The sequence below is a fragment of the Pieris brassicae genome, chromosome 4 (assembly GCF_905147105.1).
Source record: "Pieris brassicae chromosome 4, ilPieBrab1.1, whole genome shotgun sequence".
Classification (NCBI taxonomy): Eukaryota; Metazoa; Arthropoda; class Insecta; order Lepidoptera; family Pieridae; genus Pieris; species Pieris brassicae.
The window spans coordinates 13,040,867-13,058,146 of record NC_059668.1 but is presented as its reverse complement, the minus strand read 5'-3'; the positions used below and the strand labels follow the sequence as shown (position 1 = coordinate 13,058,146).

The 17,280-nt window shown below is 34.6% G+C and overlaps 2 protein-coding genes across 2 annotated transcripts; one reads left to right on the top strand and one right to left on the bottom strand.

Annotated features, from left to right (window-relative positions):
* Nucleotides 1–457: 457 nt before the first annotated feature.
* Nucleotides 458–2,402, top strand: LOC123708359. The gene has a single exon (XM_045659035.1). It carries the CDS (start codon nucleotides 474–476, stop codon nucleotides 2,400–2,402), a length of 1,929 nt encoding a protein of 642 aa, XP_045514991.1. The 5' UTR covers nucleotides 458–473.
* Nucleotides 2,403–5,274: 2,872 nt separating this feature from the next.
* LOC123708363 (DNA translocase FtsK-like) lies at nucleotides 5,275–14,741 on the bottom strand. Its single transcript, XM_045659039.1, has 7 exons — nucleotides 14,707–14,741; nucleotides 9,656–9,780; nucleotides 9,030–9,153; nucleotides 8,031–8,159; nucleotides 6,982–7,200; nucleotides 6,281–6,424; nucleotides 5,275–5,593 (listed from the first exon to the last, which is right to left on the bottom strand). The coding sequence occupies exons 1-7, from the start codon at nucleotides 14,725–14,727 to the stop codon at nucleotides 5,420–5,422; spliced, it is 936 nt and encodes a 311-aa protein (XP_045514995.1). The 5' UTR covers nucleotides 14,728–14,741; the 3' UTR covers nucleotides 5,275–5,419.
* Nucleotides 14,742–17,280: the final 2,539 nt, after the last annotated feature.

Here is a 17,280-nt window from a genome sequence, read left to right as displayed (position 1 = left end):
GGGATTTCTCATAATTCTCAATGCCCTTTTGTGCTAAACCAATTTAAAATTAGTACCGGTTAAATATAACGCTAAGATAAACCTAATTCTGCTAGACCATAAGCCTGTTATGAAAGACTGACATTGACTCTAACGTCGTGAGAAAATACTACAATAACTGCAACAGTTGGGTAATTAAAATGTAACACATTCCAAATTTTTACATAAATGAATGATGACTTCAACATAACAATGTTTCAATACTATTTACAAGGGACACATGGAATGGACAATTAAACAATTGGAACCTTACAGCACTTCAAAGAAAAAAGATTTCCCGCTTTAGATAATGTAGTGACAACAATAGAATTATTTGCGTAAGACGTTCGCACGCTTGGCTCACGAGTGGGGTCTTATTATATTTTATAAATAGGGGAGTATTGCTCGCGGCCGATGCCGTAGAGCCGTCATGTGGCTGCCATCGCTGTATCGAGATGATTCTCCTCATATTACTCACTTGTATAACAACAAATATTGCATTACCCGTGGACAGTAAAAATGATACTAATATTGAGCCCCCATCTATCTCAACAAAAGAAATCCTCAAGGCCAGTGAAACGGGAGACCCTACTAAAGTGGAAATAGTGAAACAAATACGCCGTCTTAACGAAGATGGATCCTACACAATTGGCTACGAAGCAAATGATGGCACGTTTAAAATTGAAAGCAGGGACGTGTTAGGGAATGTCAAAGGTACGTTCGGTTATATTTCTGACGATGGTGAAATAAAACGTGTAACATATACTTCTAATGGAGAAAGTACACCGATTCCCGTATCAACAACCACAACAACAAGTACACCACCAATGATAGTGAGAGTCAATAAAACGGTTTCATCAACTACTCGACGACCCTTGGCAACTCTCGTTTATCCCACTCGGAGTAGTGCAACAACAAGAGGGACAGTTATACAACCAATACCGAGAAGAAGGCCAGTAACATCTGTTAGACCACCACCTATGCTAGATCCAACGACGGAAAAAATTAAACATGAAGAAACTACAGCTAATTTATTATATATATATAAACCTAAAGAAGATATTATGAAACTACGAACTCAGATATTAAATCCAATGTCAGCTTCATCAGATGATCTTATTCCAAAATCGACTACAACAAACCCACCACATACATTAAAACCAGTATACGAAGAAGTGACTGAAAAGGAAAAAGATACAAAATCTAACGCAATACGTCGACAGCTATCAGGAACTAGCCACAATCATCACATGGTAAGCCTGCAGCAATCTATGGGTGATGATTCAACTGACGTTTATGGTGGTCATTCATCACACGGAACCATTCGCCCCTTATTTACTACGACGACGCCGCGATCAAGATTGGTTCCTTTACATTCAATAATATCTTCTCGTCAACAAGTACCAAATCTATATCAAGAAGTCCAATTACAAGATCAGGAAACCACAATAGAATCAAGTACAGGCAGGGTATTTGAACAGCAAAATGTGGTGACAACAAACGCTGGTCCCGTAGTGCGCATTGGAGCACCTAGAGATCATCATGAAGCAACCAATCAATATACACAATATAATCAGCCAATATATAGACGACCTGCAGCGGTTCATTTCAGAACTGATCAATATTTAAGAGACAACCCTGGAGCCCCGATCCCTATAGGCAACACGCGGCCCTTTCTCCAATATGAATATGAGGACAAAGTATTGGAGCCTCATACTATGAAAGATGTACCTCAATCAAAAGCAACTGTGCATGATCCAGCAGCAGTACAATACGATGGAAGGCCGGTACGATTGATCCCCATACCGGTTGACGACAGGGGGGTGCCGATTCCTGGATACCAAGCGCGTTTTGTCAACTACCGACCACAGCCAGTTCAAAGATATGATCCATATGATGACATGAGTTCCATCACAGCTCCTGTAAGTACCAGGGACTTTAGACGCTTGCTTCATATTCTGATGCTGCGCCAGAATCGTCTGCAAGCAATAATGGATCAATTGATGCCGAAGCCTTACCATAACGTCCAGTATAACCAAGATTATCAAAGACGGTATGACGATGATAGATATGATTACGACCAATACAGGCAGGATTACAGTTACGACAACCAGTATGAAAGTCAAAGATACGTACCTAGGCGAAGGTACAGGCCCTATGATTCTGTGAGCTCAGCTTCCAATAACTATGATGATTCAGAATACCTTCCCGTTGAAGTGAGAGAAGCGTTGCTGTTGAAAATGTTGATATTAGCCATAAGCCCCGACTACATGCCAACTCCGGCGCCGTCCACAGAGCTGACGACAGCTGCCCCAGTTCGTAAACAGGTGAGAAATATACAAATACTGGGAGAAGAGGGATCCAGCGACAGCAAACAAAAATAGTGTTAAATGACAATATATACTGCATGGTTTACCATTTGTAAATAAGTTAAAATTAAGATTTTTTATTAAATTTTTTCTAATTATTTCATATTTTATTTTCCTTTTGTGGATAAAATAGATGCGATTATTTTTGTAGAATCAACACGCAATTGTAAACAGGAAAAGTATAAAGGCACATATTTAAAAACTCAGACCATTGCATTGATATAATTTAAGAACTAGACAAAAATAAACTAGACTTATGTCGTAATATAATCGTAACGTATCGCAATAAAAACGGTCGCATCCATTGTTTAAAAGCTAGAAGATATGTCATAAAATCGTCTATCCCACGTATGTTGCATTGCTCTATCAATCTAGGTCAATCATATCTATTTTTTTATTAACAATGTATTACGATATAGAGAGCCTACAATTTAACAATGTAAATATATTTGACGAAGTAATTAAAAGAAATAGATCAATATTCTAGAATCATCGAGAACCGATTTTTTCCACAAAAAACATTACACATCAATAACGCTACAACCTTTCAGGTTCCAAATTTTTGTATCTTTTCTCTGATCATTTCTAATTGGCATGTGGTCAATCATCTGTGCTTGATACACCGTCGACTTTTTTGAGGCAAAGACATGCCGGTTTCCTCACGATGTTTTCCTTTACTGTACGAGCGATTGTAAAAAGCACACATAGATAAATAGTCCATTTGTGCACAGCTGGGATCAAACCTATGACCTTAGGAATGAGAGTCGCTCGCTGAAGCCACTAGGTCAACACTGCTCATTAACTATTAAATTGCTTTCAAATGTTTCATCAATAAAATGCTACAAACAAAAAAATACAAATATTAAAAAAATAGTAGGTTATGACGGAATCAGGAACAAAACTAGATTTTTTTTAAATTTCCAGAAATCAAATTTGTGACAAATTAGATTTAGGCTTTAAAAACCTATTGTCTCTAATGTTATCTGATATGTTATAACGACTAAGTTGTTTCCTCCATAAAGACTATTATGTGACAAATCGTAGCGTAAAATCTCACACGGATGCCATCTTTATGAGAAAATTTTCTGGCAAAACAGGAAACTGATAATATTTTACGATTCTTCAAACTACGTTATCAATATAACGAAAATAGTTTTATAAAATCTTGCTAACTCTCTTTAATAGAATAACTTTCATGTTGATCATAGTAACTAACTGCATTTCGGCCAGATTGTTGTTGTTGATTTAAAATATATCAAAATTAAACTTTCATTTGTTATTCCATCTAGTTTCTGTCTTTACATAATTAATCAAACGCTTATCTATTAACATACCAGAACATGTATTATTTCGTTGCTTATCAAACTTAAGATTATTGCACCTTAACAACCTTCGGAGGCGGCGGTAAGAACGTTGACTGGTGCAGTTAAGTAAAATTGTAGGTCTTTATTCGAATTACAAGAATGTTTGCACTGGGCAAACATGAACAATTCCAGGCAAATGCATTTTACTTATTATCCAATTCTAAAATCTAAAAAATTTAATCTTTATTATTATAATAATTAGTATTGGTGTATGTTTGTAGCAAATAAACCCCAAAAATAACTGAATGGCTTCCAAATGTATCATCAATAAAATGCTTCATAATCTCTAAATAACATTAGATATATTTTGTCCAGCCACCAGTATACGAACACGATAAAGACCCACAAAGATAGGAGTCGGAGTCCGTTTACGAAACTGCTAAGCCACGAAGAATATCAATATCTAGTACGTTATATGCTAAGTACATAAATCGACTATTACTCAATTGTATGAGTACATACGTGTCAAGTAAGAGGCATATATTGTTACAGTCTGAATCCCTGGGAATTAATCCCACGACCTCGGATAAATAGAACAATGTATAGTAGCATGTTGTAATCATATAATAGTTAACATGTAAAATATGAAACATGACATTGATAAAGTTACAATTTTTATATTTACGTGGGTAACACTGATAATATTTAGAACTGGCCAGTTACAAACATTGCTATTGAAAACTTTTTGAATTACAATTTTAGAACTCTTTGGTAACCTAATGTAATATATTGCATTCATTTGTCATTTGTTTTTGTGAATTGGTGGCAATGATGATGATCCGCGTCATGGACGTCCTTTAACAGCGACTACTGAAGATAATTGAAGATAATTGGTATGAGGCAAGTTCAAAAAATATTACACAAACATTTAGGTATCAGGAATCTTTGTACCAGATGGAATCCCCATACTTTAACCGACGACCAGAAATACCTTCGCATGGTGAATATTTGACTATAGCAGGTGTCGAGATAATGAGTCATCCGCCATACAGTCATGACCTGGCGACCTGCGACTTTCATTTATTCCCAAGAACTAAATATATAATTCGAAGTATTCGCTTTACGAGTCCTGAAGATGAGGTGAAAGCGTACAAAAATGCTATAGAAGAGACCCCTAAGAAAGTATGGGCCCACTGCTTTTTTCAGTGGTTCTATCGAATGCGACGATGTATAGACAGGAACGGAGACTACTTCGAAAAACAAGAAAAGTATTGGCAACTTTCTACATTAAGCCTTTTTCATTGTCTAAACATTTACAGTGTTACCTAGGTATTAAGAAATTTGATATTACGCCACACTAAGGAGCTCCCAGTGTTGTGGGTGACTAAATTAGAATTATTCAGTTTTATGTTTAAAACATTTAAGAAGTGTTACATCTAATCAAACCTTAAATATTCGGAATATACGAGTATCTGAATGTGCGTATTTATACTCTGTTATTAAGTGTGACAGAGTTGTTATAAGCATGCACCGTAACTGTGTTAGATTTTGTAACCTCAGAGTCATGCCAAAATAAACACACATTCATTTCGTTTAATGTGTATATTTTAATAAAATTTTCATGAAAAATGGTAATGTACTTTCATGCACACAGACAATAAATAAAATAACACACGAACGGGAACTAAATTTGATTTAATTACAGACTATATACAAATTTGTTTATATCTAGTAGGATCCGAACGTGATGTCGTGAACGGCGGCAGAGCCGCCCTCGGGTAGGGCGTATTCTTTAAGGAGCTGGTCAAGCATTGAGTAGGGCTGGCTTGGTCTCTGCTGGAATTGGTTCTGCTGGAAACGGGGTTGTGGAGCAGCTGGAGCGAAGTCCTGGTTGAAATTAACCTGGAGTAAATTCCACAATTATGTTTTATGTCAATTGGTTTTAGTAAAAATACTGACTAAATTATTCTTAACGAAATAAAACTCTGGTTGATAGTAAATTTTAACCTTTAAATAGGATTGTAAGATGTTTACATCAATTAATAATTGTTTATCTTGCACAGAATATAGATATAGTGTCTATACAATATTAGTTTGTGATTTCCTTGAAGTGGAGTATGGGTATACAGTCAAACCTAAGGAAGCCTGGATTAAAGACGGTTGGGTAAGCGAGAAAACTCTAATGAGCGTAAATGTCGGTGCCCATCATTTTGCCTTGCTAAGTGCAATAACAAATAATAATAATAACTTCTATAAGTGAGAAACACGAATCCTCTATAAATGAAAAACATTTTCACACATGAACCTCGACAAGTAAATTTAAGGCGGTAATTAAAGATTTAAGTAGATAGTACCGGTGACCTCAGAGCTGGAGCTTTCCACTCTCAACCAATAAGTATACAACACACTAAGGTACACTGCCACATGGACCTTTTAAATTTGTTTTAATATTCTATTTATCAACTTTTATTATTAGTACTATGTAGGTAATTAATAAATATAAATTGTATATTAATAATTATAAAGAAAAGTTTTACAATGCTCTACGGCGAGCCTTCTAGCATTGAGTGTTTACATTAAAAAACTTACCTCGGTGTGTCTTGGTGCGAACTGCTGAGGTTGAGGTGCAGGTCTGAAGTCCTGTTTAGGTCGGTATTGCTGTTTGGGCTGAGGCTCAGGGTTGAAGAAGTTGTCTTCGGATGGTACTGGTGCGGCACCAGCGAAAAATTGTGGCTAAAATAAATAATAACGTATAGTACCAAGTTTTATATGTCGGCCGGTGAAATTTGTTTTCAATACAGTTTTACAAATTATACAGGTACAAATATTTGAAGTAGTTTATTTTCATTTATTGTTATTGTATGATTTCTTTTCTTTGTTATAATCGTAATGTTTCCGTTTAAAAGTTGTGCACACTTGTCATTAATGTGTTACGTGTTGTTACATGTGCTTGTATTGTGTTTTTTGTATGTTCTCTGTAATTGTATGAATTTGTTCCGATAGTCTGCTTTTTACAATGAATATAATTTTAAAGAAAATGGCGTGATGTAACTTACTAATGCACACACTTTAAAGTATATTTCATTAATAATGTTTCGTTATAGACAAGTGATTCTTTTCGTACGTGACACGCGTTATCAACTTTTAGGTAAACGAAACCAGATTTAAAAAGATTGTATTATTCAGTGTGCGGTAACACACATGTTCATTATACACATCCTTGAAATGATAGTTTCTATCTCCAACTTAACAAAGATTCTGTTTATTTTAATATCTCCTTCTAATCATACCTTGGGTGGTGTAGGTGCAGATTGTTGAGCCGGCCGGTATTGAGGCTGGGGTGGAGGTGCTGGCCTGTAGGGAGCTGGAGTTGGTCGGTATTGGGGTTGGGGGGAAGGCGCCCGGTAAGCAGGCTGCGGTGACGGCCTTGGTGCCGGCCGGGGCGCAGGCTCCTCGTAGTCATAGTCTATGGACTGTTCTTGCGGTGCGCGGTATTGAGAACGTCCTTGCTGTAAACAAATTGTTTGTTTAAGGAATTTATATTTGGATAAGTATGTCGTATTGGTTTATAATCTCTTTTAACGGTCCCTGTCATAATGTAAATAAAAAAAAAGGTATAAAAAACAAATTTCGCATATTTTAGCAACTTACAGCGTATACTTGGTTTCCTTTTTTTACAAAAAAGAGATGACAAATAGCATTGGTATACACCAATGCTATTTGCCATCTTGTATTATCAATAATAATGGAATAATAATATTAAAATTGACTTTAATGCAGAACTTTAATCGCAGAATATGCGAACTTTATTAATAATAATAATATTATTGTACCATATTCTTGTAAATAAATTATTACTATTATTAATAGATAAAGATATAAGTACAACCAATGCCACATAATTATTTTTTGATAGCAAAAATTTAGTAAACTTTCAATCTGATCTAACCATTCTGTTCGTGGTATGATCGTGGTGGGATGGTATGTTCGCGACATTATTGCCACTTAATATTAAACCTAAATATATAAATAAATAAATGAGTGGCGTAACCTTTTTAGTACCAGGCCTCAGATTTCTGTATCTGTTTCATGATAATTTGTCAATCTAATAGGCCTTCTGTGCCTGACACACGCTGCGACTTTTTGTCTGGTCTAAGGCTAGCCGGTTTCCTTACGATGTTTTCCTCAACTGTTTAAGAAAAATTTAAATTCGAACATAGAAATAACGTCCATTGGTGCACAGCCGGGGATGAAATCTACGACCGCAGGGATAAGAGTCACATGCTGAAGCCACTAGGCCAACACCGCTCTTAATCTAGATAAATACTCAAATTAATACCTGTTGTTTGTTAGGTCTTAGTCCCTCCTGCCGTGTGGACTCATCGACAAGTGTGGGTGGGGCTACAGTGATACCTTCACCTGCTGGTTGGAAACCATATTTGTTTGCTCCGTACTCGATTACTCTTAACTGAAAAAATAAAAATTGTAACCTGACCTTAATTTCGTATTCATGGTGTTTGGAATGTTATTTATATGTACATTCACATAGGAAAATATGATATGAGGAGGAACACTGTCCTCGACATTAACCATCAAGCTTTTAATTTATCCACTCCGGGATACATATTTTAACAAGATTGATACTACAGACGCCTTCTCGAGAGTGTGCGCAAAGAGAACAAATATAACAGTCATGTGATCTAATATAAGTAATGTTAGTTCATAGTTTAATTTATTATTATTATCTGTTCATATTTAATATCATAGTTACTGTCGAACTATGTAGACGTTATCTTATCAATATAACAAAAAAGTAGTTTAGTATATTGAGATCACACCCACAAAAGTTCTCCGTTCGACTATAAGGCTAAGGATCTTATTACATATACATAGATACGTAAATACGTAAATTTTAAGTGTGTTTAACTGACTATTATTCTAAACCATAGTATTGTGGTACCAAATTAAAATATTAGGCACAGGTTCAGGGTAACTTTTTATTTTTTTATAAACAGGCCTATTAGTCACGCAATCAGGCAGATGTGTGACCGAGAAGCTAGGCGGCAGGAGTGTCGAAATCTTCTCTTTTCTAATAAGGGACAATATATTATATATATATATCTTCATAATATTTATGGGCGAGTTGGAGCCCGCTGCCCGGTGCTACCCGCGTGACCGCTCGTGCTTTTATTTTATTGATTTATCTTATTTGATAACTTTGCAGAATTTTTCCAGCTGCGATCTGTGCTCAAGCAACATGTCGCATAGCCCATCCCGAGATATCCTCATACCAGGGTACAGCATACAGCACTACAGCTCGCATTATATAAACACTTACCTTTCCAGTATCATCTTTGTACCCGTACTTTCCTTTGACTTCTCCGCTAACCGACTTGGTCTCGATTTTGAATGACCCATCACCTCCTTCGTATCCGTAAGTGTATGAACCATCTTCGTTGTGTCTGAAATATGGAGATATTTGTTAAATACGCATTAAAACATATTAATGTGGTTTCTCGTATACAATATTCAGAATCCTACCGAGATGAAATCTGTTTTCGTGGTTACCTTAACGGATATATTGCCGATTTGCATGAAACTGTATTTATTTTTATATATATTTACATGACTTAACAGGTAGGTAAGTCCTTTATACATAAAATTTTAATTAGAGTTATTGTACTGTAAAAGTTCTGTACTGTTTTGTCTATCGTCAACTTGTATTGACGACGGATGGAGAAAGTGTGTTAAAACTGCTTAAAACAGTTTTTATGAATAATTGTAATCAAAGATTGTCTATTTCCTTTGTGTAATGATTAATATTGTCAGTTTATAAGATATTACGTTAGTTGATAGACTTCTTTATTATTTAACTTCTTAGAAAACCTCTTTTTACTTTGAAAGATATCAACAATTCGTACTTATGTATACTTTTAATGTATTATTAATAAATACAATACGTACCGGTTTATTTGTTTAAGAATTGCGACTGGTGGTGGTGGGTCAGTTTTGGACTCCGATGCTATATAGCGTGGCGCACGCTCCTCTGCGTACTGCGCCTGTGCGCATGCGCATATCGCTAATATAACCTGAAAACAAGAAATAGCATGTGATTTAAAAATACAATAGCCGCAAAGATATTCCGTTTGCAAATCATCTAATTACTTTACAAATTATGAAGATGAAATATGCTTGCCCATACCTCATTACATATTTTTTTGTTCTTTGGCAGGTTGGCTACATATTACATACACATATTGCTTGTAGTTTTTTTGTATGCAAAGTGTAAATAAATGAAAATATTGTGTAGACTCTTCAATAATTATAAATGATTTATGTAATTTTATATAATTTTTGCTTAATACATTTCTATAAGGCAATTTGGTCATACTTATGAATATTACTGACACAAAGCGCGGTGTCAACATAATAGGGAATATATCTTCAAACATGTTTAGAAATAGTCGAAAAGTTAACAAACGCGTGCTCAGCCTTCCATATAATAACAGAGTAGTGAAATTTAACCTTGTCTATTAACGTAATTGAAAAAAAATACCACTTTTCCACGTTCCGTGACTGGGTGGTGCAAGTGCTAACTTCTATAGTAATACATTGTTTGTAAATTACAAAACTGTAAAAAAAATTAAAGTTAACAAGAATTTACAGCCGTAAGCTTACAAAATAAAACAACATTTATTCGGTAACACAATATATACTATGGAATATCTTAAGTTTATTCTCATGTAATACTTTGTTCCTTAGAAGACTTATGAAAATATGGGAGGCATATTTTTCGCTTTCCATATCTGTCTAAAATCGTTGCTAAATTTCGAACAATTAAAGAACGACTTTAAGTATATTTTGACATTATATAACTCAATCTGTAGTCTGAAATTAGGTAAAAAATAGATACAGTAAGTTCAAATTTAATACCAGGTGTTAACTTTTCCACAAATTTATAAATTATTCTTGAAAAATGTTGCCTAATAGGATCATTATATATGAGCAGTGTTGGCCTAGTGGCTCTCATCCCTGAGGTCGTAGGTTCCATTGCCAGCTGTGCAGCGATGGATTTTCTTTATATGTGCGTATTTAACATTAGCTCGAACGGTGAAGGAAAACATCGTGAGGAAACCGGCTTGCCTTAGACCCAAAAAGTCGACGGTGTGCCTCAGGCACAGAAGGCTGATCACCTACTTGCCTATTCCATTAACAGATGATCATGAAACAGATACAGGAATCTGAGGCACAGACTTAAAAAGGTTGTAGCGTCGATTATTTTATTCTTAATAGGGTCATTAGGTATATCTTAGGTAAAGAATTATTATTAACATTGTTCAGTGTTGTTCATTAAATTTTAATAGCCAGCTTGTAACCGATTCATATCCCCGTGACGCCGCATTTCTTCAGGTCAATTTTTAATACAAGTGTTGCCATAAATCGCGTTCAACATTTTATAGGCCGATTTATAGTTATAAAAACAACTTGTTCGCACAAAGGGCGGTTGCTTAGAGGACAGAGCCGGTTTGACCACCACTCACTTCAACTAGGAAATACGTTGTTCACCGGACCTTATATCCAAAATACCAGTGATAAACGCAACGAGTCGTAACATTTACAATGGAATAAACCGCACTGATAGCAATTACTTTAAACTTTGCTCGGATATTTGGTAAGACAAAAAAAACCTTCGACCAAAGTAAAAAAAAAATACTTTCCAAAATGTAAAATTTTACTTGTTTGAAACGCTTTTCAATAAGAAATTGTTTATTATAAGTCACATAAAAACAATAGTTTTTTCCTTAGTTTGATAGTTTGAAGTAAGCATACGTGTCATAGTGATTTTCAGAATTGTACCATTGTCTGGAAGCATTATCGATAACGAGCGAGCTGTATTCAATGTGTACATACACTAACATCATAAATCACATTATTTTTTCACAATAACGCATTAAGAGCGTTATATGAAGAAATCGGAGGCAATCAATAAATAATTGTGTACTAGATTCTCATAGGCAGCTCTTGTTAGTACTCCACCCTGCAACGTCAGCAAATACATTTTACACAAAAATAATAAGAATTTTTTTTTAATAAATTAGAGAGAATCTCTCAAATTCGTGAAATGCGATGCAATACAAAATAATAAGAAATTTATACTCAGCTATTGAAGAGAAATTCTAGAAATAGAAATTAATATTTTTTCTTAATGATTTCCTACATATATTGAATCCCAATTATTAATACGGTCTTCTCATATATTGTATAACGAAGTTGCTGACGCTACGTGAAGTGAATGTAACTACCGCGCCGGCACGTGCCGCACGAGACTCGGTTATTCTCAATGTCGTACACAAAATAGTGTTATTATATTAATTAAAACACAATAAATACTAATAAACTTAATTAATTTGAACTCGCATTTAGCAATTACGAGATATGGGCAAGGTTAGCTAGCACACTTTCGCAGACTATATTTTACATTTTAAATAACTGATTTAGATTTGTATTCTAACTAACTAACTAAAAGCAATTTTGTAACAATATATAATAATACGTGGGTAGACCAAATAGTCAAGAACCAATGGAGGCTCCGTGAATGGAGACCTCGGCAAAATAAAAGAACGCGCGGCCCACCGATTAGGTGGCCTAACGATATAGGGTGATGGCTCCCAGTAGATGCAGGATGGAGGAGTTCTACGTCTAGAAATGGACCAATAAAGAGGCTTATGATGAAGATATAAGATTATTTTATCTTATAGCTTTTCTTAAATTAATAATATTTGTCTTTTAATTAAAAGTATGATTTATAAGAATAATACGAGTGTGTTAAGTGATAACAAGGATCAGTATATGAATATAAAGAGATATAATTGGTTCCAGCATGTGTAGTGCTTCGCCACCAGTAAAAATCCCCTCACTTGCTACTAATAATATTAATATAATTCCTTACTAGCACTGATACTGCACGAGAAATATAATTAACAACTATCCCTAGAGTCGATACTGGATACGAAACGTATTTATTATGATTATTATTAAGCCTTTCTGTCTAACACCCAGTATAATATATGTGTACACAATTGTTTAAGTTACCTAACTTAAGCTTATACATCAGATGTGCTGATTTTAGTGATCAGCAAATCCTATGACACATAGGCCTTTTCCAACTGCTTCCATTATTTTCGTATGTTACGTCTTCTTGTCCAAGTTTTGGCTCTTATTCTCTTTATATTATCAAGATCGTCTTTCTCTGGATTCCTATGACCCTTTTTCTCTCCCTTGGTTGCCATTCTGTAAAAAAATTGATCCATTTCAAGCTGCTATCTCTCGTCATGTGCCCGGTCCAGCACCATTACAATTGCCTTCTTTTTTTTCTTTAATCAATTCTTTAATTAATAACCTTACATAATATAAACGTATATTTCTCTCTCTTTAATCGGCAGCTCATGTCTGAGAGTCGTGGTCAGCAACGAAGCATCCAGTGCAGACTATCTGTTTCCACCAGTTTCTGTCAAGCGCCTCTCTTATGACAGTGCCCAGTTTTGAGGACGATGACTCTTTCTACTTGATCGGTCCATCTGGTTGGTGAACTGCCACGTGATTTTTGCCGTATGTGTTACCAACCATGATCAATTTCTCCAAGTTCTCGCCTCTGCGTATGACCGAAATAAGATTAGCTGTAGACATATGGTAGACAGTACGTACAAATGCTTTTAAAATGTCTTTTACTGAATATGAATTGCTACTAAAGGGAATGGACTAACACTTTTACATGAAGGTATATATTATTGAGTAAAGTGCATTAGGGAAATAGTCCGGAACGAATAAATAACAAGGTAGATTGTTGCGTATAAGGTCATTGGGTAAAAGTGACACGACATTCAACTGTTATTTTATAGAAGCTGTTACTACATGATTATTTCTAAAAGTGTAACAATTGTTTCGTTCTAAGCTGTTGTTGAATGTTAAAAAAAATCAAGAAGTATTATACGTACTTATTATGACTTTTTGACATACAATATAGAATATTAAGTGGGAGATAAATTAAATTTCACTAAATTGAAAATTGTTGTAAAGAAAATATGTTTAAATAACATCAAACATTGTACGTAAAAAAATAACTTTCATAAATCAGAGAGTAACAGAGATATAGAACCAAATATACCAAAACTGACTTCCAAATGACTTTATATTATAATAAATAAATAAAATATGTCACTATGTGATATAAGCCTAACAAGTATATAATAACTACAAATCTTGAAAAAAGTCCAAGGTTAACGATTGTAAGCTCTACGCATAAGCTTGAAAAGTAGCTTTCAATCATAATTATTATAAATTCATGGTCATGTCCATTTACTTGAGAGAACTGGAAAATAGAACAAGACACCTTTTATGGTTTGGAAAGGAAAAGGAAATTATTCCTTTCCTAATATAAAATTTTGGTGTTCGATATTTTAACTATATAGTTTATTTATCTGATGTATATTCGTTTTACTTTAAAAATCTATAATCCTGTTCTACTAAGCTATAAAAACATACTTTTGTTATTAGAATGAATTCCGAAACCAGAATGTAGAAAAATGACAGGCCGATCAGACTCCATTTCTTCCGTGTATATTCTCTGAATAAAGGGGTTCAATCAAAGCCTCAATAAAAATAAATGCTTAAGAAGGTAAACGCTTGCCCGTTACTAAAAAAACGAAGCTCATGGGAAAAAAGTCTGGTTAATCTCTATGAAGCATATTTTCGCACGATCTCTTTCTTATATAACGAATCAATGGCCTCTGTAGATTAACGAATTGCTGTACAAATGTCGTCAACAGTCCACAATAACACATCACTATACACTCCCTTTCAGTCCACTACACTGTTATCACTACACCTTACAAAAATATATCTCAAGCGAGTTTTATATTCATTAAAATAATAAAAAACATTTAATCTATGAAATATATATGTTTTTAATTTTATATAAAATAATTAATAAATAAACAAGTCAAAAATGAACATACCAGTCGCACTACCGTTGTCATGTTGTCGAGTCGGAGGCTCGGCGCCGGCGCAGGCTACTTTTATATCTATACACCTTTCACTTAATTCGGCAACACAAGGGGTGCTGGACACCCTTAGCCAAATTGATCTAATTCCTTTAACATTTGTTAAGTATTATGAAACTGTATATGCCAAATTTAACAAATATTATATTAATAAGTTTTTTTAGTTACATTTGAACTATATATCTTCGAATCTTTGGCTTTGGATTGTCTAATAGAAAAATCCGCGGCTTTACAACCTTTTTAGGTCTGGGCCTCAAATTTCTGGATCTGTTTCATGATAATTTGTTAACGTCAATAGGCAAGTAGGTGACCAGCCTCCTATGCCTGACACGCCGTCGACTTTTTGAGTCTAAGGCAATCCGCCGGTTTCCTCACTATGCTTCCCTTCACTGTTCGAGCCAATGTTAAATGCGTACATAGAAAGAAAGCCGAACAGAAACGAAAGCAGAACTGGGGATCGAATCTACGAACTCAAGAATGAGACTTGCTTGCGGACGCCACTAGGCCAACACTGATCTGGGTTGTCTAAATACATCTTATAACAAACACTGTAATCCTTATTATTATCTTTATTATATATATCTAACAATAAACGTGTTATATTTTCAAACCATTGAGCAAACAGCCTCCGTATCAGTTCTGAAGCTAGAACATTAAGAACAAGCTGTGAAAATGAGTTACTTCGGCACATAAGGCTGGGAAGTCCTGCCTCTAAAAATCAGTGAGACAACTGCTCCGTCTCATTGGCTAACGGAACTTTGCACACAAATTTTGTTATTTGTTGGACTACTTTCGAAAACTAGTATCATGCATCCATTAGAACATGTGATCCTTAATTTGACGTAATTAAATGATAAAACACTTTCTATACACATAGTGCTAATGACGTAATGCACTTAAATTGAGATCGAATTATAGTAGTTACTGTCATCATAAATGTAGACAATAAAAATTAACTAACTAGTCTAGGCCATTTCTTAAATCCTTAGAAAACCGATGAACTTATTTGGTACTTCTTTAAAAATACGTAAATTCTAGGACATAAGAATATGAGAATTCTTAACGTAAGGTCAGCCTCAGATATGTAGCCTAGATCCGAGACAGGCAGCCCCATGTGCAGAAGCTGTTTCAGCGTAGAGGAATCAGTCACCCACGTAGTCCTGAAATGCGAGGCTGTGGCACAACGTCCACAAATCCTCAGAACAGTGAAGTCGCTTCACATAAAGCCTACCAAGTGCCCAGGAGACTTCTGTGCTTCTGGAAGGCTGGCTTAATTAGTCAGAACTTTAAGCATAACGGACCTAGTGAGAGTGTAAGTGCGGAAACTGAATCCACCAATTTTTAACCTTTTAAGTAGCGTATGTCATAAAAACTATACCTTATTTGTTACATTTAATATTACAACTTATAAAGGTCAATCAATGTAATACATATTATCATCAATAATAATTTTCAATAAGATCATATACAACAGCCACGCCACGAATGCTGTTTTGAGTAATTTGAATGGAGCCAAGCGCAACCTTCTTTTTAAGAATCATACCGATTGTAAGGTGTCTAGCAGAATATAGGTTTATTATACGAATCATAATAATTACTCTTTATTTACATCATAACTACACAAATCAGAAATAAATAATCGAAAACAAAGGATGTTTTAAAAGCAGTTTCTTTCAGACAACCCAGACGTAAAATCTACAAACATAAAATGAAATACAATAGAGAACCTAAACTTAACATGAAATAAATTTTATTATAACCAAAGACAATTAAAGTAATTATCGAAAGATTATTTACAATATCACTAACAAAAGTAATAGTAATAATTAAAAATGAATAAATAGAAAAACAAATAAGTTTAAAAAGTTTCCAAAATTAAAATGGCCTCCGTAATTTAAGACATTATTTTGTTAAACTGAATTATTAAAAGTTCAAGATAATAAATTGGCTGAAGTTAACGATATAATTTCTTAAATGCCATGGATGCGTTTATGGTCAATGCGTTTAATTGTAGGTTACTATAATGATTCTCCATCGTTGACAATTGTCTCAGACGTTGTAAGGAAATCACTTATTCTGTTACGACCTCATTTATAAATACCCGATAGTACTTATTAAAAACAAATGAACTACTTACATGTGTTTCAAATAGGAAACATTTTGATTGATTAATTAATTGATCTAAATTAGATAATCTAGTAAATTAGATTATTTATAGTATTAGAGCAGTGTTGGCCTAGTGACATGCGATTCTCATCTATGAGGTCTTTCTTTCTATGTGATTAAATGTCACATAAGTTCGAACGGTGAAGGAAAACAGCGAGAGGGAACCGTCTTAGACCCAAAAAGTCGACGGCGTGAGTCCGGCAAAGAAGGCTGATCACCTACTTGCCTATTAGATTAAAAATGATCATGAAACAGATACAGAAATCTGGCCCAGACCTAAAAAGGCCAGACCTGTTTTTTTTTAATACGTTGTCATAATCTCTAAACTATACTATTCTCCTAGAATAATATTGATATACTATA

Coding starts and splice junctions, on each gene's coding strand:
- LOC123708359 (XM_045659035.1), top strand. CDS start 474: ATGATTCTCCTCATATTACTCACTTGTATAACAACAAATATTGCATTA.
- LOC123708363 (XM_045659039.1), bottom strand. CDS start 14,727: ATGACAACGGTAGTGCGACTG. Junction 9,781..14,706: donor TGACAACGGTAGTGCGACTG/GTATGTTCATTT, acceptor TCTTGTTTTCAG/GTTATATTAGCGATATGCGC. Junction 8,160..9,029: donor ACAAAGATGATACTGGAAAG/GTAAGTGTTTAT, acceptor TTATTTTTTCAG/TTAAGAGTAATCGAGTACGG.